General features: G+C 38.9%; 2 protein-coding genes across 10 annotated transcripts in view; one reads left to right on the top strand and one right to left on the bottom strand.

Annotated features, from left to right (window-relative positions):
- The window catches only part of ODF2L (outer dense fiber of sperm tails 2 like), a 138,090-nt gene extending 114,051 nt beyond the window's left edge, over nt 1-24,039 (bottom strand). For all 9 annotated transcript variants that reach the window (XM_028489184.2, XM_028489185.2, XM_055084494.1 and 6 more), the window contains exons 1-2: nt 23,953-24,039; nt 15,131-15,259 (exon numbers count right to left, since the gene is read on the bottom strand). The gene's annotated coding sequence lies outside the window, so the exon portion shown is untranslated. The remainder of the gene's footprint in view (nt 1-15,130; nt 15,260-23,952) is intronic.
- The window catches only part of CLCA1 (chloride channel accessory 1), a 43,229-nt gene continuing 20,059 nt past the window's right edge, over nt 3,412-26,581 (top strand). The window contains exons 1-7 of the mRNA XM_007115971.2: nt 3,412-3,623; nt 8,055-8,195; nt 8,366-8,513; nt 10,899-11,004; nt 15,009-15,186; nt 23,801-24,019; nt 24,581-24,808. Coding sequence (XP_007116033.1) covers nt 3,462-3,623; nt 8,055-8,195; nt 8,366-8,513; nt 10,899-11,004; nt 15,009-15,186; nt 23,801-24,019; nt 24,581-24,808 — 1,182 coding nt within the window. The 5' untranslated portion in view covers nt 3,412-3,461. The remainder of the gene's footprint in view (nt 3,624-8,054; nt 8,196-8,365; nt 8,514-10,898; nt 11,005-15,008; nt 15,187-23,800; nt 24,020-24,580; nt 24,809-26,581) is intronic.

Here is a 26,581-nt window from a genome sequence, read left to right as displayed (position 1 = left end):
TGGCCACTGAGCCTACGCGTCCGGAGCCTGTGCTCTGCAACGTGAGAGGCCACAACAATGAGAGGCCCGCATACCGCAAAAAAAAAAAAAAAAATCACAGTACTATATGATTATACCCCACCCAGAGTGGATAAAATTGTAAAGAGCAGCAGTACCCTGTACTGGTAGAAATGTGGATCAATACAACAATTTTGAAAAGTATTTGGCCGATCGACTATGGCTAGACATACATATACCCCGTGACCCAGCAATTCCACTCTTGGTATGTACCCAACTGAAGTCAATGCTTATGTCTATGACAGTGTTATTTAAAATAGCCCCAAACAGGAAATAATCCAAATGTTCATCAAAAGCAGTAAGTAAATTGTGGTATATTTTTGCAAAGAAATACAATGGAAAAAGAACATATTACTGCTACACACAACAACATGGCTGAATTTCATGCAGAAAATGTTATGTGAAAGTAGCCCAACACAAGAGGGCATACTTATATTTCTGTTTATGTAAAGTACACAAACAGGTAAAATTAATCAGCGTGGCGATGGAGGTCAGTATCGCAATTACTGTTTGGAGGTTTTTGACTAGAAGGGAACACAGCAAAGACTTCTGGAATGTTGGATTACAAACTTTGGTGAAAGTTTGTCTCTCGGGGTGTTAACTCCCTGCACATCTGGTTTGTGTCATTTGGCCCATCTGCACGGCCTCTGACAAACTCGGATCCCAGGTGCCATGGGGTGATGCTTTATGTGAGCCAAAGCCTCTGTGAATCTGTTTAGGCTGAACTTGGGCACCAGGGAGAGTGGGGCTGCCACCACACCCTGTCCAGTGGAGGCCATACTAAACTCCGCCCTCTCGCTGGGGAAGCAAAGAGCCAGTGGTGGGCTTCCCTGGTGGCGCAGTGGTTGAGAATCCGCCTGCTGATGCAGGGGACACGGGTTCGTGCCCCGGTCCGGGAAGATCCCACATGCCGCGGAGCGGCTGGGCCCATGAGCCATGGCCACTGAGCCTGCGCGTCCGGAGCCTGTGCTCCGCAACGGGAGAGGCCACAACAGTGAGAGGCCCACATACTGAAAAGAAAAAAAAGAAAAAAAAAAAGAGCCAATGGTGTTAGGAGATGAGGCAACCAAGGCAGCAGCAAGGACTCTCCATTGAGGGAGCAGCCAAGGCCCAGCCAGCAGGGAAGGCCATGCAAAATATGAGGAGGCACCTAATCTGGATCTGTCATACCAGTGACCCCTGTCATAGGCACCTGCACCAGCCACAGCCCAGCAAGGGCAAGGCAACTAAAGGCTCAGACCCCTCAGTAAGGAAAGGTTGGGTTATACCAACAGGCAAAAAAAACCAAACAAACACAGATCAGTCAAAATGCTGGCTAAAAATGAGGGAAATTGGTGATGAAGGAAGGAGATAATACATATCTATAATGGCCTTGAGACCAGCTATAGCAGCAGGCACTGTGATTTATTTCAATAACTCTGTCGCTTTGGGTATTTTAGGAGATTGCAATTGGCCAGCACTTCGAAGGAGATTCTATGAATGATTCTATGAGAGGGCTTGTACCCTCTCTCAGTGAAAAAGTGAGACAGCTTGTGCCCTTGCCCCCAGTTCCAGCCTTAACTTATAATACTGGAGCTAGATAGAACGAAAGGACGTGAGTGGATCTGAGCAGTTCAAGAAGTAAATTGTATTGGACTCATCTTATTGAATCTCCTTAGGGTTGTTTGGCCCCACCTGTCCACCTGACCCAATGGGCACTTGCTCCTCCTCAGTCACTACCTACTCCTTGTAGGCCCAAGTGGTTCTACTGCCAGAAGTCAACAGGCACCACCTGGAATCTTTGGCTCTTTATACACCACAGGGCATAGGATTTTCCTTCTAAGCAGCTGCTGAATGGGCTGGGTGACACAGCCAGAAGGGTGATCACCTGCAGGAGATCACTTGTAGGAGATGAGAAGGAGCCAAACACTTTTCCTTCCTCCTATAGCCCATTAGGAGACATCCCAGAAAGCAGGGCAGGTGCACCTGCAGGGTGGCCTGCTGGGTCTGTTTACTATTCCAGAGCCAGTTTAGTAAGCACCTTTCATTGCTTCCCAGGCTTCCCTGAATCATTTCCCCTTCTTCTCACTCTCACTGTTCTGGGATTAAGCTTGCAAATCATTTTCACATAAGCTTGTCTTAGGCTCTCTTTTCTAGGGAACCCAGGAGAGACACATATAGTGGGGGGGGGTATAAGATATTTTAAAATGTAAAATTTTTTATGACATATGTATAATAAATGCATACATTTATTCAATAAGAATTGAATAAATTATTTTTATATAAAAGTATATTTAGATTATCTGGACAACTATTTTATCATTGAGTACTTCCACTCTATTCCAACGCTTCACTTTTCATTGATTAAAGATTACATACTTAAGCAATAAGTACTAATTATTAGCAACAAGTACCAATTTAATTTTTATGAGTGAGTGTCAAAGACAGACAAGATGAAACTGATGCTTACCACTGTGTGAAGATCAAATGAAGTTATGGGATGAAGGGATATTTCAAGTAATTTGAATATAGGACCAATTTGAATTGGTAGACCAATTTGAGTTTTCATCTGAGATTTGGCAAACTTAAAAGAATCTATGCAGTAGCTGGCAGTCCACAATTCATGTTCTGAGAGACATTTAATTTCAGTAAAATAATTGAATGCTAATTTGAATTTTACTGGGCAGTAGAAGCTATGGAATAGTGAAATAGAGGTTTGATGAGGAAACTTGAAGGAGTTTCCCTTGCACAGTGAGATATAAATTTTATCTTTTCATTATAGAATATTCAATGATATCTAATGTGGCTTGCTAATGTTTTGGTGCAAGTAGATTGTCTAAGGGAGTAACGAGAGGTGGTGAGGTTACATAAAGATCGAAGACGATAAAAATAAAGACCACCATGAGGGATAACAGGATATACAGTTTATACTTAATGAATGTGTACTGAATATGCAGAACAGTCAGGCCTCCACTGGGCAGGCAGGGGTTAGAGGGTGGGGTTGGGTGGGTCAGTGTCCCTGGCTGGACAAACATTTGTAAGAAGTAAACATCTTTCAATGGCAAAGCTGCTTGTCAGCTGTGAGTCCTTCCAGGAAACCAGATGTGGCTCCCCACCCTTGTTCCCAGGAAATGGCAAAGGTGAAGGCAAGGCTAATATTCCTTTCAAAATACAATATTTAAAAGTACACAAAATTTGAGATGAAATTATAGTTATCATAATGATAGCTATAGTTATCATTCCTCATAGTGGTGACAAATCCAACAGTGAAACAATTTGGGGTCAAGGGGTTAAAGTCCTGTGATAAACCACCTCTGATAACTTGGAAAAATGTGCATTTATATATCCATATATATAGGGGTAAGGAAAGATGCCTCCATAACTAACATTTTCCAAAGAGAGAACTCAAAGGGAGATGTACAACAATGGGGTCATTTAAGAATTCGGTTTTCATCTTGGTCCTTCACCTTCTGGAAGGGGCCCTGAGTGATTCACTCATTCAGCTGAATAATAATGGCTATGAAGGCATTGTCATTGCAGTTGACCCTAATGTGCCAGAAGATGAAACACTCATTCAACAAATAAAGGTAAGTCCTAAATGGTAATTATCCATTCTTTTTTGAAAAATTAAGCATAATATTGTGATAGAGGAAACGTGAGTTCTCTAATTCCAGCTGCGTGACACTGGCAAATTTTTTTTTATACCTGTGTCTTCATTTCTTCAGCTATAAAATGGAAATAATAACACAACCATTATGATTCTTCTGAGAGATGAGATAATAAATGCAATGCACATAATTCAGAGCTTGATATATTTTTGGCACTTAATAAATGATTTCATTGAAAATTATTTAGTTCTGCAACGAAGGCAGAGCCAACTACATTTGGCAGATATTGTGAGATGCGCAGAGGGTAATTCCTTTGCCTGATTTTACCACTGGCTCATATCAGAGTCTCCTTTTATCCTCCTAATTGTAACCTGCTTCTCTGCAATTCTAATATAGGAGTCCAAGATGCAAATCTCTGACTTAAGAACAAGCCTGACCCTTACAGTGTGAGGAAACCCTGCATTTTCCCAGCCCCAGTGCAAATTGTCCTCTCGGGGCTGCTGAGCAGCCTCACTTCACTTGTTGCTTTTTCTGTAGGGGAAGGAAAAATTAGGGAAGAGGACTCTTCCTGTCCAGGGAGAGGCATCTAACTGTTGTAAAATAGAGGGATTAGAGAGGTTTTGTACAACAGCAAAGAATAAGAGGGAAATGTCTTATAAAAGACCACCCTGGAAAGTGGCTGTAGCACACCCAGAGGTGGTACTGCATAATGAACAAAAGTACTGGTCTATAAAATGGGGATAATAATAAGTATCTTCCTCACAGGGCTTTGTGAGGATTAACAATGCATGCATAAAAGGGAAGCTAGGTGAAAGGTATATGGGAACTCTACATGTTTTGCATGTTATCTGTTAAGTCTAAAACTATCTCAAAAACTTAGGAAAACTTTAAAAATGCATGCAGAGTGCCTGGTACACAGTAAGTGCTCAATAAATGGTAGGCAAGTCATCAGTCCCCAGGCCTACTTTTAATCCTAGATAGAAAGGGCTCATCATTCCTCACCAAGCCAAAGGGACTGAGACTTGTTTCTGGGCAAAGTTCCTGAGTGTGAGCTCAGAAGTTAATAGTGCAAGGGCCCCAAGGGTCTCCTCGAAAGGTTCCTTGCTCTGAACAGGAGCAAACCCAGAAAGATGGAGTTTGGGGAGAGAACCATCTCTACCACCAAGAGGAGTTTGGGGCTGGAAAAGTACAGCAGTTGAGGGGGAGAGGAAGTTCACCTGCTTAAACCAGAAGACCATCAGATATTACTGCCATCAGTGAAAGGGAAATTCATGCCTTCTGAAATTTCTTAACAATCAGAAAACTTGGGTGAGTCTTTGATTGCTTCTAAACTTAGGAATGGCATCAGAAAAAAATGAAATAGCCACTTGGAGCAAGAGACCAGGAAAGTGTTGGAGGAAAATGTGACCAGTATGTTTCTGTCTCTGGCTGGACAGTCAGTGGTGCTCAGGGACATGTGGGAAGGAGCACATTAGCATCTCTAAGGACAATGGTAATTTGTATTTCTATGATGCTTTAGAGCAAAAGCAAAAGGACCTTCACCTCACTCTCTTTAGGGGGTTCCTCCTGAGAAATATATTTCTCCCTACAATTATTAAATTGGTTTTTTGGTATGAGCCCTAAGTGAGTTGGGTATGAGAGAGGTTGGTTTCCACGTTTCTTTGTCACAGGAGCACTTTTAAGGGCAATAGCGTGCTCAGAGTCCCTAACTGAGTAGTTAATAAAAGCAAGTCCCTATTTGATGTTCCAGACCTGCAGTCAAGGGACCTCACTGTGGGTTTTGCCACTTTCCTGGTCATCCCCCAGTCTCTGCTTTCTGGGGAGACTCTGCCCCGGGTGTCCTTGCGTGAGCAGAAACCTCTAAGTCAGCTCTTAAATATTGTACTTGCTTCAGCAGGGCAGTCCGAGCGTCTCTCCACCTACAATACCGGCGGGTGGCGCTGCAGCAGTTCCATCCAGGGGGACTACACTCTCATCAGTATTGCATAAGATGAGGGAGTGAGAATCAGGGAGAAGCACTCTCTCTCTCTCTCTCTCTCTTTCTCTCTCTCTCACACACACACACACATCACACAAGAAAGAAAAACAACAGGAGTCGTTTGGGGCCTCCTCAATGTATGGGAGCCCAGGCATCTTCGGTCTTGGCACTCCTGGACAGTTTGCCCCTCATTATAACCTCTTCACTCATTCATTTGTTCCTTAATCCAACAAATATTTACAGAGCATTTACATTATGTCAGGTACCAGGAATCTAGTGGTGAACAATATACTATCCCCATCCTTAAGGAATTACCAGCCCATCCTATAAACTTCATCCTCAACATTCTTCAAACCTCAAAAGCTTAAGTGTCTTTTTGGATATGAGGTCGCTTTCTCAAAATATGGAACAGATGCCAAAGCAAAGATTCATTATTAATGTTTCTGTTAAAACATAGAAGACATTTCATGCTGCTTAGTCGTCTTCCTAGAAGACACTGAAAATTTACATTTCACAAGTCAAATTGTAACATAATACTCTAACATAGGAAGTTTTATACCTACTCTTCAACTTCCTGGTGATATTGGCTCAGTATTTTTATTAAAAAAAATCATACAATGTTAAATTCTCCTAGCAATTGTTTAAAATATGGTTTTTTTTGGAAGGAGATGCAAATCATTTGGAGAGCTTTTATAAAACTAGCAAGGCAACCATTATTATCACCATGTGAAAGGTTGGAAACTGAAGCTCAGAGAGACAAAATAAATTCTGCAAGTTTAACCCATTAGCAAGTAACAGAGCAGGATTCACCCCTGCATCAGTACCCAAGTATTATTTCCCCATACAGTGATGAACTGTTTCTGCTCCTAAGGCCAACCTCCTAGACATCGGAGCCTAGTCACTCTGGTCTATTCCAGCAAGGACTTTCCTCCAGCAATGATCCCTTTTTTCTCTTGCATTATCAGGTTTTTTTTTTTTCCATTAGCATATACATATAATAGTTCCCATTAAAAAAATAAACAAACTCCCTTGCCCTGTAGTCTTCCTTCATCTACTGCTTCATTTCTCAATTCCCTTTTAATTTGTAGAAAAACTTCTTGACCCGCTGTCTGTTTTCACTGCCTCTGCTTCCTCACCTCCCACCCTCTTGAATTCACTCATATGGAGCTGTTGTCTCCATTCCACAAAATGGTTTACTCAGGTTGCCAAATTCATTGCTCAGTTCTGAGTCCTCATCTTCCTTGATTGCTCAGCAGCATTCAACTCGGATGATCACTCTCTCCTTCCTGAAACACGCTCACCATATGCCTTCTGATTTCCTTCCTGTGCCTCAGCAGCTCCTTCTGAGTTTCCTTTGCTGGCTCTTCCTCTTCCCACTTCTGAATACTGGGGCTCCTGGAGCTCAGTCTTCAGTCCTCTTCTTCCCTCTGTCTACACCCACTTTTGTGTTTCTCAATGATTTTCAGCCCTAATAGACCCAATTTCCCTTTCTATAATAAATATCTTGTAATACCCTTTCTATCAATACTATCTTGTCATGATGCATCTCAGTGAATCTGCAGAGGCATTTATAATTTAACACTACTATAATTTAGAGAAATAAATTTAGACATAATTTGAAAAGAGATTATATACTTATGCCACTTCCTTATATCTAACACTTAGTACTATACTAAAAACAAATACTATCATAACATTTAGTTAGCTCCCAAATTATTACAGAAGTCAGCAGGTGTTGAAGTTGTATTCATTTTAATTTGAGTTTCTCTCCACTACTACTTGGTGTGAGATATTGAGACTAATAATCTCTAGTTCTCAGTTTCTCCCTTAAAGGTTCACTGATCCTCAAAGGATCATATAAAATGAAACTAAGAGCTAATATTTGATAAGCACGTGTGCTAAGTAAACATGGTTCCAAATGCTTTCTTGACTTCATTTGATCCTCACAACAACCTTATGAGTGGGTCACTGTAATATTTTCCATTTTATAAATGGGGAAACTGAGGCTCAGGAGGGCTCAAGGAAATTTCTTTCTTTTTTTTTGGCCACGCCACGAGGCTTGTGGGATTCTAGTTCCCCAACCAGGGATCGAACCCAGGCCCCAGCAGTGAAAGCACCAAGTCCTAACCACTGGACTGCCAGGGAACTCCCTCAAGGAAATTTCTGATGTCCCACCATAAGTGGTGCAGCTGGGATTAGTGTCTGCTTCTGGAGTCTTCACTGTCAACCATTACACTGCGACACAGCATGTGGTAAAAAATCTCAAAAAAGGCTAGCTATTATTATTAACAAAATAATCTCCTCTTCCAAGCTTGATAAATAGCTAGTTTTTGGAAATGTGAGATACAGATGTAAATTTGAATAATTGGTGATTTCATCTTTTTTTTCTGTCATTAAATGGTCTTGTTTATGTTCCCCCCTCCCCCGACCAGGATATGGTGACCGAGGCATCTCCATATCTGTTTGAAGCTACAGAAAAAAGATTCTATTTCAAAAATGTTGCCATTTTGATTCCTCAAAATTGGAACACAAAACCTGAATATGTGAAACCCAAACTTGAGACCTACAAAAATGTGAGAATATCAAGTTCTTTTTTCAAATTTGGTTTTCTTTTATGACTCAGATTTTTTTCATCAAAATATTCTAGAATCAAATAAAATTGTTTCAAAATATGCTAGTGTGAAGTAAGGTCAATTCATTTGCTGAAATTTTGTAATGACGAAAACTTTTTCTTAAATTTTAGGCTGATGTTCTGGTTGCTGAACCTAATCCAACAGGTAATGATGGACCCTATACTGAGCATATGGGAAAGTGTGGAGAAAAGGGTAATAAAATTTATCTGACTCCCGGGTTCCTAGCAGGAAAAAAGTTGCTTCAATATGGATCACAAGGTATGGGTAGAGATGAAATATTCTGCTATATTTCTCATAATTTAATAATTTTGTGTTGCAAATGGATCAACAATAGCATTATCTTTCTGAGTAAGAACATAAAATAGACTATTATAGTATGTTTCTTTCATGTAAAACAGATTCCAAATAGTGCATTTCTCAGAAATTTATTTTCTTCATATTCTGTATATATATATGTGTGTAAATATAATATTTTTAATTTTCAGATTAGTATCAGATAATAACTCTAAAATAGTTTAATATGTAATTTTGGGTTTCTATTGCTCTGTGGGGAGACACCTGAACAAATTATACCTCCTGCCTGCAATTCAGGTAGTGGCTACCAGATGGCAGAGGTGCATAACGTTTTCAGACTTCAGTGTGCGTTCATACTATAAACGGATTGTTAAAATGATTCTGATTCAGTAGGTGTGGGGTAGGACTCAAGAATCTGCATTTTATCAAGCTCCCAGGTGATGCTGATACTGCCTGACCTTGGACCTCACTTTGAGTATCAGACAGAATATCCTTGCTGTTCCGCTCTCAAAAATACGTGACTAAAGAAAAAATCAAATTTTCCAACACAAAATATCATTTAGCATTCCCATATGAACCAAATAGAGCAATCTTTGCAGAAAAGATGAAAAGAAACCAGCAATGAAGTATATATAATACGTACTTTCCAAGTATAATCAAGTGTGATTAGTATTAACTAATTAGGTTAACTAATAACTTGTACTAGGTTTCTTTACCATTTTGAAAAGATTAGAACAAATTTAATTTTCTTCATTTAAATAGGCAAGGCAGAGAAAACAAACAAGCAAACAAAATAGCGCTTGGTGCCTGCATGCCCCACCCCCAAATACCCTAGAGCACTTTTACAGGCCTTATCAGAAAGAAGTGTCCAACAAACACATCTCTTTGTTGTTCTTTTACAACACCTCCATAACACGAACAGAAAATTGCCAATGTATAGCTCAATAAATATGTGTTGAACTGATTTACTTAGCTGATCCAACCCACTCCTGGGCCCACTCCAGCCATCAAGGTCACCATATACAATGTCATTCCTTTATACTCTCTCCTTTCTGTACTATGACTCCACGCCTGCTACTTCACAATCTTCCCTTACCTTTAAGAGGCCCTCAGTTGTTCCTTAGCACTGAGAACAATCTAAAATCCTTAATGTGAGATGCTAGGGTTACTTAACATGCACCTCCTCACTTAACCTTCCAAATTCAGTCTACCTAGGAATTTACATTCCAGAAAAACTGAGCTGTACATAAGTCACTAACATTCATCCAAATTTAACAAATACTCACTAAGTATCTATTAAGTTCTAGACAGTATGTGCCAAGACATGACAGTGAAGAAGTCATGGTACCTGTTCTCATGGAGACAAGAGTCTGTAGTGAGAGACTGGCAAGTAAGAAGCAATGACAATATAGCACGATAAACGCCATAATGGAATATAATGAAAGTGATAAGGAGGGGTACCTGGACTAGTTTGAGGATGTCAGAGAAGGCTTCTAGGTGGATATAAGCCTAATTTTGAAAGAAGAGTAGGAGTTATTCAGTCAGAGATAGGGAGAGAGTATTCCAAGCCAAGGAAAAATATGTTAAAATGACCAGAGATGAGCAAGAGCATGATGTGGCTCTAGAAAGTAAAAGGAGTTCAAGAATCCATTGTCATTATGGAGTTTTGGAAGTGGGTGGAGAAGAGCAAGAAATATGGCTGCAGAGAGGGATAGGGCCTGAATCATCAGGGACCTTGTACGCATGTTGAAAAGATGGACTCAACCCTGAGCACCATAGCAGAGTCATTGAAGACTGGAGACATGGAGGCCAGTTGAGTGAGTGTGGCAGTAGTTCAGAAGTAACTGGCAATGAGATTGGAAAGATGAGAATAGGTCAAAGAAAAAAAAGGCAGATGTGGAGTAGGCAGGGCTTGAGGTTTGTCCACATATGAGTCATTAGGGAGAAGGACCTATTGGGGATGCTGCCCTGGCTGCCCTAAAGGTCGGCCTGTGCTGACCTCCATCATTACACTTGCACCCCTAAGGATTACAGTTATCTAAAATGATGTGTGTCATCTGCTAGACCGTGAGCTATGTGAGGACAGGGCAATTGTTTTATCATTGTATGAATAGCTGCCTTGCACTTACTAGGTGCCTATTTGACATTTGATAATCCAAAATAAATAGTCATATTTTACAGAAATGTGCAATTGTCGTATCAGATTGTTCCTTCTAAGGAAATCGAACCTTTAATTAAAAAAAAACATAGCAAAGCATAATACCATTCAGAAGAATTACTTTCTCTTAGTTTAAGAGGGTAATTTTACCATTCTTATTGTAATCAGGTGTTTAAAATACTTTTTCACAGGAAGGGTATTTGTCCATGAATGGGCTCATCTACGATGGGGAGTATTTAATGAGTATGATAATGACCAGAAATTCTACTTATCCAATAAAAGAAAAAACCCAGTAATGTATGTATATTTTTATTAAATTTTCACAAACTATTTTAAATTGCAAACAATTTCGTCTTGAATTGATTACTTTAAAAATGTCAGTCTTTTGTCTTATTTTCTATCTCTCACTCTTAGTGCCATCTTTTTGAGATTCCCATAAAACTACTACTTTTGTTCCCTTTACAAGTGTCTTAATTAGTTGAATTCTCTACTCTGCAGCTACAAATCATTTGCCTCTTTGTGTGTGTGTGTACAACTAGAAGAAATCCACAGGTGCTACATTCAGTATCTCCATCTTCCTGTATCATAATCAGTGACATAAACAAAGCTTCAGTGCCTTGAGGGTAGGATACTATCTGTGTGAGCTATGTCAGTTTGAATGAGCCTGGGAGAGTGTGTAATTTAGCTGGAAGACAGTCCAAATATTAGAACAAAACAGAAAACTTCTCCCAATTTGAATAAAACCTTGTATGGTGTCAAAAGGAAGCAAACTGAGCACTTAGAAAGTACCTCTGCTGCTGTGATTTTATGGGTGAGTTCTTGCAATCAAAAGTTTCAGGGAACAAACTGCTTTAGTACAAACGTAAAAGGGAACTTCCCAATTTATTTTAGAGAGCTAGCATAATTCAGATACTAAAACCTGACAGATAGCATGAAAAAGAATTCTGTAGATACAGCTTTCTAAAAAGTTTTTAAATAAAAGGATAGTAAGTTACACCTGGCATAATTAAGGGAATAACAAACACACTAAGGCCAAGAAGGATGTCTTCCAGAAGTCTGAAAATGCTATGATATTAGGTAAGTAATTAATATAGTATATCAAGTAAAAAAAGAAAATTAAATGATTATTCCAACAGATTCTGAAAAGGAATTTGATAAGCTTGCACATTTATGCCTCAGTTAAAAACAACCACCTCTTTTTAAAGACTAGAGCTGGCACAACACGCCTCTTCACTTTTGCTTCCAGTTCTACTCCCCTGAAAGCTGTTTAAAGAGACACACTCAGCTTTGGTTACTGTCTTTATTCAGCACAGTTTCCAAGGGAAGCTGCACTGGGCTCAGAGCTCAGCCTTGGCTTCCCCTTTCTCCCACAGGAGCATTACCGCTCTCCATTTTCCCCTTTCTTTATTACATTCAAACTCTGTCAGCTTGGTCCACTACCATGACATTTTCCCTCACTCTTATGTCACTTTAGGTATAAAAAGACACTAAGTGCCTCCCAGAGCCATACACAGTCTATCTGATTGGCTTGTTCCCTCCGCACCACTGAGACCACTCCCCAGGGCCACTCCCCTGACGTGATCATATGTTGGATGGATGTCTCAAATCTCAGCCCACGGATGCCATTCAGCCCTGACATCTGCCTTTCCCACTTCTTGCTAAGCTTCCAGACAGACACTGTATAGCCCCTTGAGAGAAAAGCTGACTAGTACCTATTCCTTCCTAGGGATATTCCAGAAATATCTACATATATAGCATGTTCATCCTTCCACAGATAACATTTGCAAAACTGACATGATTACCATGTCCTCTTAACAATAAATCTTAGTATAACATACAAATAGCATTTATTGCTTATCTACCAAATTTTTAAATTACTTTTAAGGCCTAGAAACAATTATAAAAATGACAGTACTGCCCACAATAGAAGGCTTCCTTAATATGATGCAGAACATTAATTGAAAGCCACTGCGTACCTCATATTTAATAGGGAATCACTAGACATTCCCAGGAATAAGATAAGAGTGGGCACTGTTAGCAGTTATCTAATCTTGTTTAGAAAGTTGTAGCCAATGCAATATAACATGTTGGGGAGGTTAAAAGAGGGGGGGCTACTAGAAAGGGAGAGAGAAAATTGCTTCTAGGCAGATGATATATGGTCCACTTAGAAAGCCTGAGGGAAAAAATTGAAATTAAAATTGATAAGGGAAGTCAATAAGGCAACCAGAGATATTTGAAGAAAACTCTAAGAAATGTGAAAGTTATATTTGAAGAAAACCATAGCATAAAATCCTTCTAAAGAATTTAAAAGAAAATCAAAATTAAATGAGAGATTTTCAATTTGTGGAATATGTAAATCCAACCCCAATTAATATATAGGTTTTATAAAACTCTAATCAAAAGTATTTCTATTTTTGCCTCATTTTAAAGTCCCAGAGTTTATTCAGTAGATAGTACCTGAGAACATTTTCAAAAAAGAATAGGTATAAAGGAAATTTTTCTCATTGAATTTTAAATATACAATAAAGCTACATTAATTAAAACAATGTGAACTGACAGACACTTACACAATAATGTACTATTTAATACAGCTAGAATTATAAATCTACAAGGAAAGACAATATTTCTTAAGATGTCAGGACAATTTTTAACTACATGGGGGGAAAAATTAACAGACTCTCTTTCAATTGGATAGACTCATTAAATATAAAAAATAAAACCATAATGAAAACTATGAAGAAGAACATTAATACATATCAAACTCCTATATGGTGAAGGTCTTTCTATACATTCAAGAATTGGAAAAAGACATAACTAAAAGAATAATAAATTTGGCTAAATATAAATTAAAAATTTTGTTGCATATAAGTCAAACATAAACTAAATTAAAAAATAAGAAACAGAAAAAGATATTTGCAAAAATTACAAAAAACAGGCTTTTAAAAACTTAGTATTATAACACATAAAGAACTTTTGAAAACCAGTAGGAAAACAATAACACCCTAATAGAAAAATAGACGCAGGAGAAGAATAATTTACAAAGGAAGAAATAAAAATGGCCAGTAAAAATGTAAAACTGTTCAGACTTACTAGTAATCAAAGAGGTGCAAATTTGACAAAGATGAGAATCGTTTATTACCTAGTAAGTGACTGTCAGTGGGATGAGTGCTCCCATAGATGGTTATTAGAGGAATAAACCAGCATACCTTTTCTGGAAAGCAATTTGGTGACACATATCAAATCTCTAAAAATTTTTTCTATTTCTTGCTCCAGTAATTTCATGTTTAACAATCCATTTTAAAGGAAATGATAGAATGAGCTCTATCAACAGGCTTTAAAATGTTCAAACTTCTGGGTCTGATCATTTATTCTGGGAGTCAGTCATGCAGCAAACTTGGAAACAGAGTCAAAATTTTATGTGACATTTTATTTATTCATGGAAGTTTTATTTTTAGCACTGAAAAAATTCTGGGTGGGGAAAATGAAGTAAATTAGGCTAAATTCATGTTGTAGTATCAAAATATGAAATTATTAAAATCACATTTTGAAAGAATATTATGAATTATAACAATACAATTTAAATGTACTAAAATACTAAGTTTTTTAAGATCAAGAAGCAAAGCTATACGTACAATGTTATGCTTATACATAGAGAAGGAAATGCTTCAATATGCTAACAGTAGTTTATCTCTGACAGTGGGACATGATTTTTTTTTCTTCTTTATACTTTTTTGCTATTTTCCAAATTTCCTATAGTGTTCATATATTATTTATATACTCATAAAATAAGATGTGGGTGAAAAGTACTCCATTTATAATAGTGACAAAAGTCATAAGCATGTAAAGAAAAATCTAATATACCTATGAACACACAAGAACTATGCAAAAACTGTATGACGTAAACTAGTTAGATCAAAACAAACAAACAAAAAATGTCAGCAAAATTTTTAAGGTAAACAAAAGAGGGCTCCTGATTTTCCAGGGACGAGGGGACTAGATTAGGAAGTGCCTTAGGACTTTGATCCTTATTAATTCTTAACAGTAGCTGTAAGCCAGCCTTAGCTTTTCTGCTGCATAGAAACACATTCTGATATCATTTTGGGAACCCCTCAGATACTTTCTGGCAAACAGAAATTACTCTAATGAGAACTTAATAATTTTGCTATTTAAGGGGATGTATTTATTTCTTGAATTATGAAAGGAAATCGTAGACAAAGCCATCTGTAGAACCTGACCACAGAGTCCAACACTTCTAAATTATATCACCTACACCTAAACATCTAACCTTAACATATTTTCAGATGTTCGGCAACTATTACTGGTAAAAATGTACTACAGAAGTGTCAAGGAGGAAGCTGTGTCACCCAATCATGCAAATCCGACAGAGTAACAGGACTGTACGAAAAAGGATGTGAGTTCATACCTGATGAAGTTCAGACTGAGAAGGCTTCCATAATGTATTCACAAAGTATTCATTCTGTAAGTGCCTTGTTCCTTTTGTTTTTCTTTTTTCTTGACACTTATGAATTTAGTGAGGTTTTTATCCCAGATGCTGCAAGAAAGTGTCAAATGTTAGGAAGTCATCAGTGAGCAGCTGATCTCTGTGGGACAAGCCGGGAGAACAAAATCAGGGATAAAGTCCTATATTCCTCAGACCCCTTCCTGAGGTCTATTTTTTGCTCCTCCATCATCTCCCTCCCACTAGCTTTTAGTTTAAGGGCTTAGAACTACTTCAAATATCCTTAAAGGCAGATAAGCACAAGAATTAGTTAAACAAGAAATTTATTCAGGGGGAACAGGCACTTCTTTTTATTAGTAATAAGAACAATGATCAGTAGCCTTTAATTTAACTTTCAGAGATCTCTTTTTGGCCTGCATATTTGCTTTTGGTTGTTAACTAAAATTTTCTATCTTTTTAAGAGTGTTGGTGACTTTAGGGAGTTTGTACATAGTTTTAATAGCTTTAAGTAGTTTTAAAATACAGATCTTCCTCCAGCCCATTGTAAGTTGAAAATATCTCAAGTTGAAAATGCATTTACTATACCTCACCTACGAAACATCATAGCTTAGCCTAGCCTGCCTTACACGTGCTCAGAACACTTATATTAGTTTTTAGTTGGGCAAAATCATCTAACACAGAGTCTATTGTATAATAAAGTGTTGAATATGTCATGTAATTTATTAAATACTGTACAGAAGTGAAAAACAGAATGGTTGTGCGTATATTGGTTATTTACCCTCATGATCCTGTGGTTGACTAGAAGCAATGTTTGGCTTGCTGCCGATAGCCAGTATCACCAGAGAGTATCATACCACATACCACTAGCCCAGGAAAAGATCAAAATTCAAAATTCGGGGTATGGTTTCTATCGAATGTGTATTGCTTTTGCACCACAATAAAGTCAAAAAATCATAAGTTGAACCATTGTAAGTTGGAGACTGCATTTCTCAATGATTTTTTAAATGACCAACTAGTCATAAAATAAACTTGACAAATTATCTTTATTAATGTCAAACATATACATCAGCAAATTTGCACAAACTAAGATAAATGCATCAGTTAAATTACTTTAGTGGGGAGCACCTCTTATCTTCCAGTCTCTTTCATAAAATTATGTTTTCCTTTCGGAGTAAGAGTGAAGTAAATTGCAAGAGTCTGTCTATAACAATATAGCATAAGTTTAAAAAATGTGATACATCATGGTTCACTAGGGCCATCCTTCAGTCTGGCTTTGCAGTCTATTTCCAGGATAATTCAGAAACTTCCAAGAGGGGGACCAGATTTTTTTTTAACATCTTTATTGGAGTATAATTGCTTTACAGTGGTGTGTTAGTTTCTGCTTTATAACAAAGTGAAAAGTGAATCAACTATACATATACATATATCCCCATATCTCCTCCCTCTTACATCTCCCTCCCCCCCTCCCTATCCCACCCCTTTAGGTGGTCACAAAGCACTGAGCGGATCTCCCTGTGCTATGCGGCTGCTTCCCATAGCTATCTGTTTTAGATTAGGTAGTATATATATGTCCATGCCACTCTCTCACTTCATCCCACCTTACCCTTCCCCCTCCCCGTGTCCTTAAGTCCATTCTCTACGTCTGTGTCTTTATTCCTGTCCTGCCCCTAGGTTCTTCAGAACCATTTTAAAAAAAAATTTTTAGATTCCATATATATGTGTTAGCATACAGTATTTGTTTTTCTCTTTCTGACTTACTTCACTCTGTATTACAGACTCTAGGTCCATCCACCTCACTACAAATAACTCAATTTCGTTTCTTTTTATGGCTGAGTAATACTCCATTGTATATATGTGCCCCATGTTCTTTATCCATTCATCTGTCGATGGACACTTCCCTCTATGCCTACTTTCTGGAGGGTTTTTACCATAAATGGGTGTTGAATTTTGTCGAAAGCTTTTTTGCATCTATTGAGATGAACAGATGGTTTTTCTCCTTCAATTTGTTAATATGGTCTATCACATTGATTGATTTGCATATATTGAAGAATCCTTGCATTCCTGGGATAAACCCCACTTGATCATGGTGTATGACCCTTTTAATGTGCTGTTGGATTCTGTTTGCTAGTATTTTGTTGAGCATTTTTGCACCTATGTTCATCAGTGATATTGGCCTGTAGTTTTCTTCTTTTGTGACATCATTGTCTGGTTTTGGTATCAGGATGATGGTGGCCTTGTAGAATGAGTTAGAGAGTGTTCCTCCCTCTGCTATATTTTAGAAGAGTTTGAGAAGGATAGGTGTTAGTTCTTCTCTAAATGTTTGATAGAATTTGCCTGTGAAGCCATCTGCTCCTGGGCTTTTGTTTGTTGGAAGATTTTAATCACAGTCTCAATTTCAGTGCTTGTGATTGGACTGTTTATATTTCTATTTCTTCCTGATTCAGTCTGAGAAGGTGGTGCTTTTCTAAGAATTTGTCCATTTCTTACAGGTTGTCGGTTTTATTGGCATATAGTTGCTTGTGGTAATCTCTCATGGTCTTTTGTATTTCTGCAGTGTCAGTTGTTACTTTTCCTTTTTCATTTCTAATTCTATTAATTTGAATCTTCTCTCTTTTTATTCTTGATGAGTCTGGCTAATGGTTTATGAATTTTGTTTATCTTCTCAAAGAACCAGCTTATAGTTTTTCTGATCTTTGCTATCATTTACTTCATTTCTTTTTCATTTATTTCTGACATGATCTTTATGATTTCTTTCCTTCTGCTAACTTTGGGGGTTTTTTGTTCTTCTTTCTCTAATTGCTTTAGGTGTAAGGTTAGGTTGTTTATTTGAGATGTTTCTTGTTTCTTGACGTAGGAGTGTATTGCTATAAACTTCCCTCTTAGAACTGCTTTTGCTGTGTCCCACAGGTTTTGGGTTGTCGTGCTTCCATTGTCACTTGTTTCTAGGTATTTTTTGATTTCCTGTTTGATTTCCTTAGTGATCTCTTGGTTATTTAGTAATGTATTGTTTAGCCTCCATGTGTTTGCATTTTTTACAGATTTTTTCCTGCAATTGATATCTAGTCTCATAGCATTGTGGTTGGAAAAGATACTTGATATGATTTTAATATTCTTAAATTTGCCAAGGCTTAATTTATGACCCAATATATGATCTACCCTGCAGAATATTCCATGAGCACAAGAGAAGAAAGTGTATTCTGTTGTTTTTGGATGGTATATCCTATAAATATCAATTAAGTCTACCTTGTTTAATGTTTCATTTAAAGATTATGTTTCCTTATTTATTTTCATTTTGGATGATCTGTCCATTGGTGAAAGTGGGGTACTAAAGTCCCCTACTATGATTATATTACTGTCAATTTCCCTTTTATGGCTGTTAGCATTTGCCTTATGAATTGAGGTGCTCCTATGTTGGGTGCATAAATATTTACAATTGTTATATCTTCTCCTTGGATTGATCCCTTGATCATTATGTAGTGTCTTTCTTTGTCTCTTGTGATAGTCTTTATTTTAAGGTCTGTGTTGTCTGATATGAGAATTGCTATTCCAGCTCTCTTTTGATTTCCATTTGCATGGAATATCTTTCTCCATCCCCTCACTTTCAGTCTGTATGTGTCCCTAGGTCTGAAGTGGGTCTCTTGTAGACAGCATATATACGGGATTTGTTTTTGTATCCATTCAGCCAGTTTATGTCTTTTGGTTAGAGCATTTAATCCATTTACATTTAAGGTTGTTATCAATATGTATGTTCCTATTACCATTTTCTTAATTGCTTTGGTTTGTTATTGTAGGTCTTTTCCTTCTCTTGTGTTTCCTGCCTAGAGAAGTTCCTTTAGCATTTGTTGTAATGCTGGTTTGGTGGTGCTGAATTCTCTTAGCTTTTGCTTGTCTGTAAAGATTAAATTTCTCCATCAAATCTGAATGAGATCCTTGCGGGTAGAGTAATCTTGGTTGTAGGATTTTCCGTTTCATCACTTTAAATAGGTCCTGCCACTCCTTTCTGGCTTGCACAGTTTCTGCTAAAGATCAGCTGTTAGCCTTATGGGGATTCCCTTGTATTTTATTTGTTGTTTTTCCCTTGCTACTTTTAATATTTTTTCTTTGTATTTAATTTTTTGTAGTTTGATTCATATGTGTCTCGGTGTGTTTCTCCTTGGATTTATCCTGTATGGAACTTTCTGCATTTCCTGGACTTGATTGACTATTTCCTTTCCCATATTAGGGAAGATTTGTTTTTGTATCCATTCAGCCAGTTTATGTCTTTTGGTTAGAGCATTTAATCCATTTACATTTAAGGTTGTTATCAATATGTATGTTCCTATTACCATTTTCTTAATTGTTTTGGGTTTGTTTTTGTGGGTCTTTTTTTCCTCTTGTGTTTTTCAATTATTTTCTCAGTCCCTATCTCTTCCTCTTCTTCTTCTGGGACCCCTATAATTCGAATGTTGGTGCATTTAATGTTGTGCCAGAGGTCTCTGAGACTGTCCTCAATTTTTTTCATTCTTTTTTCTTTTTTCTGCTCTGTTCTTTCTTTATTCTATTTTATCTTCCAGGTCACTTATCTGTTCCTCTGATCATCTTTATTATCATTACTCTGAATTCTTTTTCAGGTAGACTGCCTATTTCCTCTTCATTTGTTTGGTCTAGTGAATTTTTACCTTGCTCCTTCATCTGCTGTGTTTCTCTGTCTTCTCATTTTGCTTAACTAACTGTGTTTGGGTTCTCCTTTTTTCAGGCTGCAGGTTCATAGTTCCTGGTGTTTTTGGTGTTTGCCACCAGTGGCTAAGGTTGGTACAGTGGGTTGTGTAGGCTTCCTGGTAGAGGGGACTAGTGCCTGTGTTCTGGTGGATGAGGCTGGATCTTGTCTTTCTGGTGGGCAGGACCACATCCTGTGGTGTGTTTTGGGGTGTCTGTGACCTTACTATGATTTTAGGTGGCCTCTCTGCTAATGGGTGGGGTTGTGTTCCTGTCTTGCTAGTTGTTTGGCATAGGGTATCCAGCACTGTAGTTTGCTGGTCGTTTAATGGAGCTGGGTCTTAGCGTTGAGAGGGAGATCTCTGGGAGAGCTTTCGCTGTTTGATGTTATGTGGAGCCAGGAGGTCTCTGGTGGACAAATGTTCTGAACTCAGCCCTGCCACCTCACAGACACATGCCTGACACCCAGCCAGAGCACCAAGCCCCTGTCAGCCACATGGCTCAGAAGAAAAGGGAGAAAAAAAGAAAGAAAGAAAGAAAAAAAAGAAATAAGTAAAATAAAATTATTAAAATAAAAACATTTTTTTAATTATGAAAAATAAAGAAATTAAAAATATTAAAAAAGAATGAAAGAAAGAAGACAGCCACCAAGCCAAAAAACAAATCCACCAAAGACAAGTGCTAAAAACTATACAAAAACAAACAAACAAAAAACAGACAGAGAGAACGCTAGAACAAATGGTAAAAGCAAATCTATACAGACAAAATCACACAAAGAAGCATAGACATACACACTCAGAAAAAGAGAAAAAGAAAAAATATATATATCTATATATATTAAAAAAAAGGAAGAGAGCAACCAAATCAAACAAATCTACCAATGATAATAAACTATAAATACTAAACTAAGATAAACATAAAACCAGAAACAAATTAGATGCAGAAGCAAATCCCAAGTCTACAGTTGCTCCCAAAGTCCACTGCCTCAATTTTGGAATGATTTGTTGTCTATTCAGGTATTCCAGAGATTCAGGGTACATCAAGTTGATTGTGGAGATTTAATCCGCTGCTCCTGATGCTGCTGGGAGAATTTTCCCTTTCTCTTCTTTGTTCGCACAGCTCCTGGGGTTCAGCTTTGGTTTCAGCCCCGCCTCTGTGTGTAGGTCGCCGGAGGGCATCTGTTCTTCGCCCAGACAGGAGAGGGTTAAAGTAGTGGCTGATTAGGGGCCTCTGGCTCACTCAGGCCGAGGGGGAGGGAGGGGTATGGAATGCGGTGCAAGCCTGGGGTGGCAGAGGCCAGCATAATGTTGCAACAGCCTGAGGCACGCCATGTGTTCTCCTGGGGAAGTTGTCCCTGGATCATGGGACCCTGGCAGTGGTAGGCTGCACAGCCTCCCGGGAGGGGAGGTGTGGATAGTGACCTGTGCTTGCACACAGGTTTCTTGATGTCTGTAGCAGCAGCCTTAGCGTTTCATGCCTGTCTCTGGGGTCGGCGCTGATAGCTGTGGCTTGTGCGCATCTCTGGAGCTCGTTTAGGCAGTGCTCTGAATCCCCTCTCCTCGCACACCCTGAAACAATGGACTCTTGCCTCTTAGGCAGGTCCAAAGTTTTTCCTGGAATCCCGCCTGGTTAGCTGAAGCTGGAGACTCAGCTCCCAGACCTCACCTGCCCCAGTGGGTGAGCAGACAAGCCTCTCAGGATGGTGAGTGCTGGTTGGCACTGATCGTCCGTGCGGAAATCTCTCCGCTTTGCCCACCACACCCCTGTTGCTGTGCTGTCCTCCGTGGCTCTGAAGCTCCCCGCCTCCACCACCTGCAGTCTCTGCCCGCGAAGGGGCTTCCTAGTGTGTGGAAACTTTTCCTCCTTCACAGCTCCCTCCCAGAGGTGTAGGTCCTGTCCCTATTCTGTTATCTCTGGGTTTTTTGTTTTTTGTTTTTTTTTTTTCCCTACCCAGGTACGTGAGGAGTTTCTTGCCTTTTGGGAAGTCTGAGGTCTTCTGCCAGCATTCAATAGGTGTTCTGTAGGAGTTGTTCCACATGTAGATGTATTTCTGATGTATTTGTGGGGAGGAAGGTGATCTCCACGTCTTAATCCTCTGCCATCTTGAAGGTCTCTCTGAGATTGTTTTAAATTAACCACAGTTAAATTTGATGCACAGTCAGGTTTGGGAGCCTCTGCTTGGGGTTTACACAAAAGTTTTCCAGGTTCCCTTCCTAAAAAGTAGCTATAATGATAATACGGAAACACTACCAAGACAATCTGAAAAATGCAAATAAAGAGAAAAATAAGTATTTTACAGCTAATGATTACTTTCTGAATTACTTGACTCCCAGATATTTAGGATTTTTAATTGAATGATAATACTGTAAAATCACTGAGAGGAGGAACTAGGTTATACCTTCTTTGTATACTGTACCTCTTTTTTAACTCCCAAATGCTAGGGATATAAACTTAAGAAAGGGGAAGACACTATCATTTATTGGCTGTGTTAGTATTGTCCTTATTGCATACGTTCTCATATAATTCTTGCATAACAACTACTGCCATTTTGTAGATTTAAAGAAACACTGACATACAGATTGGTAAAGGTTACTAAAAAAACAACAAACATATTGAGCTTTTTTTGTGTATCAGACATAGGGCTAAGTTTTGAGCAAGCAAATTTAATGAGACAGGGTTCTGTCATAGATGGATTTTCATCCCAATAAGTGCACTACAATGTTAAAGGAGCCTTATTGAAATTTCTTATAGGGTACTGTGAGGCCACAAGGTTGAGTGGAAATTCTTTAGGGGAAAGGTATGAAATGAGAAAACATTTTGAAAATAACCTTTTGGCTGAAACATGAAGGTAGAGTTCACAATGCAGAAGACAGAGGAAGAACTCCTTGACAAAGTGGGAATCATGAGCAAAGACACAGAGATATAAAACAGTCTGGCAAGTTTGAGCACTTATAGGCTACAGTGGGGGAAATTAGAGACTTGGAATGCATGGCCAGAGCAAAGATGGTGAGTAAAGTGAAAATCCAAATCATGGAGATTGCTATTACCTATATGAAGTAGTCTGGATTGTAGTGTGTGAGCAATAATGAGCCACAGAAGGATCTTAAGTACAGGAATAAGAAGGAATATGTACCTGGCAGCTGTGGAGTGGACCAATTAAAGAGGGAGCAAGATGGAAAAGTCAGATAGTCTGAGGGAGGGACCATGAGGGCTTGAATGATGGAGATTCCATTGGTAAAGGAGAAAAGATGATGAACTGGAGAGAGAGAGAGAAATGTATTGATCTTATTATTTCATAGAGGGAAGAAGGTAGGAAAACTCTCAGTTTCCTATTTAGGTGACTGAATAGATAGTGGTGACACCAAGTTAGGAAATACTTGGTGATGGGGAGGAGCAGAGTCAGAGGAAAGGTGATGAGTTCTATTATGAAAACCTGAAGTTTAAGGATCCTATGGGACATCCAAGTGGATTTTGGAGAGAGCTGGAATGTTGGGTGTTGAAAGTTGGAACGCAAGGTGTTTGTAAGTCACTGGGAAGTAAGGAAGTGAGCAGGAAGTAAAAGGATGGAGAGAGAAAATGGTACCAGGAGAGAAATGTTGAGATGTAGGTGGCTTAAAGATAGTGGCGATTGCTTGAAATGGCAAATTTGAGAAGTAGGAGGGAAGCCAAGAGCAGGTAAATAGATGATTTCTGAGGAGCGCTAAAAGTCCACTGAGGTCAAAGACTTGTTTTGAGATAGAAACTCTGAATTATCTCTATGATTTGCCCCAGCAGTGCTCTGCAGTGATTGTGGGATTGAGCCAAGGTTATGGCATAACAAGGTAGTCTGGGGAGGAGGGCACATAAATGTAAATCTACATTTACAATATTTTAATCAAATTATTAAAGATTTTAACAAGTAGTTTACTGTTATCTATATCATTTTATTGACAATTTCAGGTGGTTGAATTCTGTACAGAAAAAAACCACAATAAAAAAGCCCCAAACCAGCAAAACAAAAAATGCAATCTCCGAAGCACATGGGAGGTGATCCAAGATTCAGAGGACTTTAAGAAAACCACTCCTATGACAACACAGCCACCCAAGCCCACCTTCTCATTGTTGCAGATCGGACAAAGAATTGTGTGTTTAGTCCTTGATAAGTCTGGAAGCATGACGGTACGTTCATTGAGTCTTGGTCTTCTGGATGGTAGTCTCACATCTGTATATGATATGATCTGGACCACAACTTGGAGCTGGCTGGGAATAAACACAACCCCAAGGGTCAGAACAGTTACAAGAATAACATTTCCATCAGAATTGCCCACACCTCAACTTTATTCTACAAAAATTCAGCATCAAGTGTCTCATTTGCCGAATTAAATTAGCCTTCAATTTGTGAGCAAAGATCTGATGAATTATATAGAATTAACATTTTTTATGTTTCACTGACCGTATGTAGGTTTATAGAACTATTACTAGAGTATTGAACTAATGATTGAACTAAAGCCAAATCCAGCTTTATCTTTTAGGGCTATTTATACAAAATAATCCTATCCAAAGATACTACTAAATATATAAGGGAGAAATTTTCCTCCATAGAAGGATATGCCTTGAGTAAGCTTATTGTCATTTACTCTACATTGAGGCAGCCACTTCCAAATTCCCTCTAGCCTGTTCTGTTTTTAGTCTGCCCATCTCAACCCAACCTGACTGCTTTTCTTCTGCTTCTCCATTCAGATTGGTGACCGCCTTAAACGACTGAATCAAGCAGGCAAACTTTTCCTTCTGCAGATCGTTGAGCAAGGGTCCTGGGTTGGGATGGTGACATTTGACAGTGCTGCCTATGTAAACAGTGAACTTGTACTGATAAAGAGTGCCACTGAAAGAGACACACTTACCAGAAGCTTACCCACAGCGGCATCAGGAGGAACGTCCATCTGCTCTGGGATTCAATCAGCATTTACTGTGAGACAAGTTGCCCTATCATAGTTTGCCAATGTTTACAATTTATGTCTACCAAGAAATTCCCCTTTCCAGTGTTTCCATGCATGCCTAGTGTCTAGTTGAATTAGACAACCAATTGCAGAGCAATGGTTCAAATGATGCAACAACATAGGCCCCCAAAGCTATTGTTAACTAATTCTTTCATGCTTTTGTGTTTTTCTGCATCTGTGCATTCATGCTTTTCTGCATGCATTTGAAACATTCGTGGTGTTACTTGTACATGCCAGGCACTGTGATATGCATTAAGAATACCACGAGGGCCAAATATACCACACCTGCTGTCGTGGAGCTTATAATCTTAGTGGGGGGAGATTCATTAACTACATAGTCACATAAATAAGTGTATAATCATACACTAATGACTGCTATGAAGAAAGGTACACAGGGATCTAAGAGGTTATCTTCTATGAAGAAAAAAGTGAACTCTGAGTTATGGTTAAATATTGAGGTAGCTTAATATTCCAAACTTCTGGGTATATAGGACCTCCTTTTTGGAAAAAAAAAAAGGTTTATTTATTGAAATAGGAGGGCTTAGGAACTGTAACTCTAATTGTATTGGGGGTGTATCCAAAGATCCCATCTGATCATCCAATCATGTCATCCCTCTACTTAGACATCAATCTCTCCCCATTTTCAACAAAACTAAGTAAAATTTCTCTAACTAATATTTAAGTTCTTTTATAATATAGCCCCTACCTACCTTTCCAGGCTCAAATACTCAGGAGTCTCTCCCAGGTATTCTATGTTTAAGCAAATTAGATCACCTGCCCTTGCCAGCCAGCTTCCACACCTTTGCCGGGCCGGCTCTCCATCTAGAGTAATTTCTCCTCCCTCCTTTGTACCTCAAATCACACTCATTCTTCACACATCATCAGACACTACTACTTCTTGACATCTTTCCTGATCATTTCAACTGTATAGAGTTTCTCCTTCTGAATCCTATGAACTTTTTTCTATTTTATTTTAAACATCTCTTACGACTTTTGACTCTTCTGTCTTATTTCCTGTCATGTTCTTTGCTCAGACAAAACTTCAGAGATAGGAATTATCTTTTAACTTCCCAGGCTGCTGGCACAATATCTTTTCTACAGGAGGTTCTCAATAAAAAATATTAAATTGAATTATTTGATTACACCTGATGCTTAAATGCTCCAAATATAGAATAGAATATTCTATATTTATTTAGAGGCTATTTGGGTCCATGAAATAAAGAATAAGAGGCTGAAGGAAGCTGGATGGTCTAAGGTCTCAGAATCTAGGCCGTGTCTTGGGAAAGTCTGCCCTCTGTCTGCTTGGGGCGTAACACATCAGTGGGGCTGTTCCCAATATCCAAGCAGCAGCAGGAACATTTAGCTTTCAGCTCACACTGTTTCATGTTGACAGCGGACTCAACCATTCCCATATGCAGTCTGTCCTTCTGGCCCTTTTATTCCACTTTGAAGGTCAGTTCCCTAAAAGTGGTTTTTATTGTGTACGCAGTCAGCTGCAAAACCCTTCTCCAGATGCCTGTGTGCACTTGGGTTCTCTTGCTTCTGCTGCTCACCCATGCTTTGATTAAAGAAGCAAGTAGGGCTTCCCTGGTGGCGCAGTGGTTGCGCGTCCGCCTGCCGATGCAGGGGAACCGGGTTCGCGCCCCGTTCTGGGAGGATCCCACATGCCGCGGAGCGGCTGGGCCCGTGAGCCATGGCCGCTGAGCCTGCGCGTCCGGAGCCTGTGCTCCGCAACGGGAGGGGC

Source organism: Physeter macrocephalus, chromosome 4, assembly GCF_002837175.3.
Source record: "Physeter macrocephalus isolate SW-GA chromosome 4, ASM283717v5, whole genome shotgun sequence".
NCBI classification, from domain to species: Eukaryota; Metazoa; Chordata; class Mammalia; order Artiodactyla; family Physeteridae; genus Physeter; species Physeter macrocephalus.
This window is presented reverse-complemented; position numbering and strand designations above follow the sequence as displayed.